The following is a 3164-nucleotide window of genomic DNA, read 5'->3' on the forward strand; positions in this document are numbered from 1 at the left end:
TGTGGTGACCGACGCAGAAATTTCTCCATATAAATATAGGTTGGTCAGCGGATAACACAGAATCATACCACGAAAGGCCTACCAAATCACCGCATTACAAATAAAATTATAACACACTCCATCATCTCTCTCACCCACCAAACTAAATATTCCATTAGTTCTAAAATATAAGGGGTATTAGTTTTTTGAAAAGTCAATTTTCTTTAACTTTGACCAAGTTTAGAGCAAAAATATCGACATTCATAATATTAAGCAAAAAAAAATGGAAATTCATGTAATGATGAATCTAATCATACTGATTTGATATTATGAATTTGGTATAATGCTCTGCAAATTTGATTAAACTTAAAAGGATTGACTTTTCAAAAAAGCGGCACCTTAATTTTTTAAATGATTTTTTTAAGAATTCCAATAACACCTACGGCGTAGCAAAGCACACCCAATCCTTCTAGTTCAATATATGTTGCAAGCAAATGGAATGACATCTGCAGGCTCGGTTGACCGGGAGGTCTCCTGATCCTTCATGGACCGGCATGTAGAATCGGATTTGGTTCGACTACGGCAATGGCAAAACACCTTGCATTGTTGATCCTTTCAAACAAGTGTGCTCCATCACACGGACCTGTTCCACGGGCTCTATTACCATAACAAGTAAACACATTCATATGTGTGATCTGTTCAACCCTAGTTTCATACCCAACTACAGCACCAGAAATTACAGGCCTTCTATCAATTGGCTCCAATACATTAGCAAATATGTGCTACACCACCATATTCTTTTCTTTCATGATGTAATCTTATGTTATGGAGAGCTAAATTCGTCATGCAATGAAGCCCCAACATTAGGTTAATACTAGTCAACAAGCAACTAAACCATATTCTATGCCGCACCGATAGAAGACTATATCATCGGTGTCATCATCTCGTTATTACCTGCCTTTGACCGAGATAACCTCGAGCCTGCAACCATCTAAAACCAACCCGTCCAGAGCAGCGAGCGCGTCATCCTGACAAACGTGCATCGTTGCAATTGTGATGAGGCCCCGTAAGGTCTTGGTCTTCTTGTAGTAGGTCACCTTGGCGCTGGACACTCTGCCGTACTTACTGAACAACTGTTGCAGCTGAGAGTCATTCGCGTGAAGAGGTAGGTTGCGCACAAACACCTGAGAAAGAAGGCCATAGCATCTTTCGATGTGAATCATGCTATTGATCCTTGGAGTTGTTGCTAGAGCTCGGTTGATTGGAGCAATGGTGGGCTGGGGGACGAGCCACGCGCACATCTCGTTGTCCCATCCTTGGGGCAACCACTCGATGAGCTCGGTCGTGTTGTCGATGAGGTTGTACCTGAAAACGCCATGCCGCTTACGCAGCCGGTGGTTGTCGTAGAACAAGAAGTAGGTGAATCCACCACTCACACCTAGCCTCGAGGCGTCCACGGCAAAACTATTGGGCCACCCCAGAAATAGGACACGGTCAGCCAGGCTCCGGCCAACCTTCCTTACCCAACGCAACTTCTCGGGTCCCTTTGTGACCTCCTCAAGTGTGTGTACGGACATCGAGAGTGCCTGGACCAGGTCGCAGACGCTCGTGCTACTCTCCTTCAGGTAATCCATCTTGATATGCACCGACACCCACAAAAGCTCGCCATGGGACTCGAGCACATAGCTGTACTCATAGTAGCGACCATCATGCTCGCATGGCATCCATGACAATTTGGGGAGCAGCACTTGGTCGTTGTTTGCAGCAGCGGATGGTGCTGTCACGACGAGCCAGAGGTCGTCCTTCACGGTCACAAGGATCTTTCCGGCATGATACGCGACGCAGAACTCGCCGTAGTAGGGGGATTCAAGGGTCCTTTTGACAAACGTCCACTCATCGTTCCCAGGACACAGGAGCGCCGCCTTGAACTCGGCGGTGTCATCGTCGCTGCTGTCGTGCTTCCTGTACAGCAGCACGGTGCCATCGTTGTAGAGGATGCCATTAGGATTCTCCCCTAACTCTCCATTGACGTCCTCTGGGAAGAGAGGCATGTTGGTGAGGGGTCCTCCGCCGAGAGGGTTGTGAAGGGTGGGGCCGTCGGGGGAAGGGGTGAAGTAGCAGATGGTGGTGCCGTCAGCGCTGGCGACCCAGTTCATCTGGCCGTCGGTGCCGGATATAGGTGGTGGCGGCGGAGCGCGGTAGCTCGTGTTGGAGAAGACGCATCTGAAGTTGAGGGAGTCGTCGCCCTTCTTGCTGGGCGCCAGGAGCCAGGGCAGGAACTGATCCGTCGTCCTCGTTGTCGTAGGATGGTGAGAGTCGCGCCATGGCTTGCATATGGCATGGAAGCGGACGAAGTCGGCGACGTCGTGCAGGCGGCCTGAGATCTCGCGGACCAATTCCGGCAGCAGATCCGGCCATGTCGGTTTCATGGTGGTAGGTTAGATATCCAGACGGGATCGACCAACGCTTGCGGCGCATCAGCCGGGCAGTTAAATAATTGGCCCCTCTACGTGTAGGTACCTAAATCGGTTTGCATCCTGTACGGGTACGTAAAAGACCAACGCCCAGCTCCATCCATATATATTGGCCCCGTCCCAGCTCGTAAAAGAATGATTTTGTCCAAAAGGACCCTCTGCCGAGATGAATTGACAAAAAGGACTATCTGTGGATCAATTTGACAAAAAAGACCCCCTCAGCGGTGGCGGCAGGCGACACGTGGCACCTACCGCCACCGCAGGAGGCGGCCACCCAGCCGAACAGGCTTCTCGACAGTGCAGCGTGCCGCGACGGAATGGGGCGGGCCAGGTGGGCCCTGCCGCCACCGCCGGAGGCGGCCTCTCCTGGCACGGTCGCTGGCTGGCCGACAGCCACCGCAGCTGCACGGAAGGCGAGGCGCGGGCCCGGCCGCCACCGCAGCTGGCGGCACCGCTGCTGCATGGGCGACAGCCCCCTGACCCCTGACGGTGCTGATTCCCATGACAGCGACCTGACGGCGCTAATTTCAATGGCAGGAAATGGACGCTGATGTGCTGCTGCTTTTCCGCGGGAATCACTCATGCTTTTTCTTCTGCCCCGGAATCACTCCTGCTTTTGCTTGTTTTGCTTGAGTGGATGCGACGGCACTGCGGGAGGAATCCGAGGCTGTGGGAACCTGTTGTGTCGACACTACAGGGATCGTAAAACTT

General features: G+C 51.7%; 1 protein-coding gene across 1 annotated transcript; it reads right to left on the reverse strand.

The window, feature by feature from the left end:
- Window positions 1–810: 810 nt before the first annotated feature.
- Window positions 811–2444, reverse strand: LOC119282634. The gene has a single exon (XM_037562793.1). It carries the CDS (start codon window positions 2406–2408, stop codon window positions 930–932), a length of 1479 nt encoding a protein of 492 aa, XP_037418690.1. The 5' UTR covers window positions 2409–2444; the 3' UTR covers window positions 811–929.
- Between the last annotated feature and the right edge of the window lie 720 nt (window positions 2445–3164).

The sequence above is a fragment of the Triticum dicoccoides genome, chromosome 3B, assembly GCF_002162155.2.
Source record: "Triticum dicoccoides isolate Atlit2015 ecotype Zavitan chromosome 3B, WEW_v2.0, whole genome shotgun sequence".
NCBI classification, from domain to species: domain Eukaryota; kingdom Viridiplantae; phylum Streptophyta; class Magnoliopsida; order Poales; family Poaceae; genus Triticum; species Triticum dicoccoides.

Excerpts from the sequence above, each read along its gene's own strand:
- LOC119282634 (XM_037562793.1), bottom strand. The coding sequence starts at position 2,408 with ATGAAACCGACATGGCCGGATCTGCTGCCGGAATTGGTCCGCGAGATC.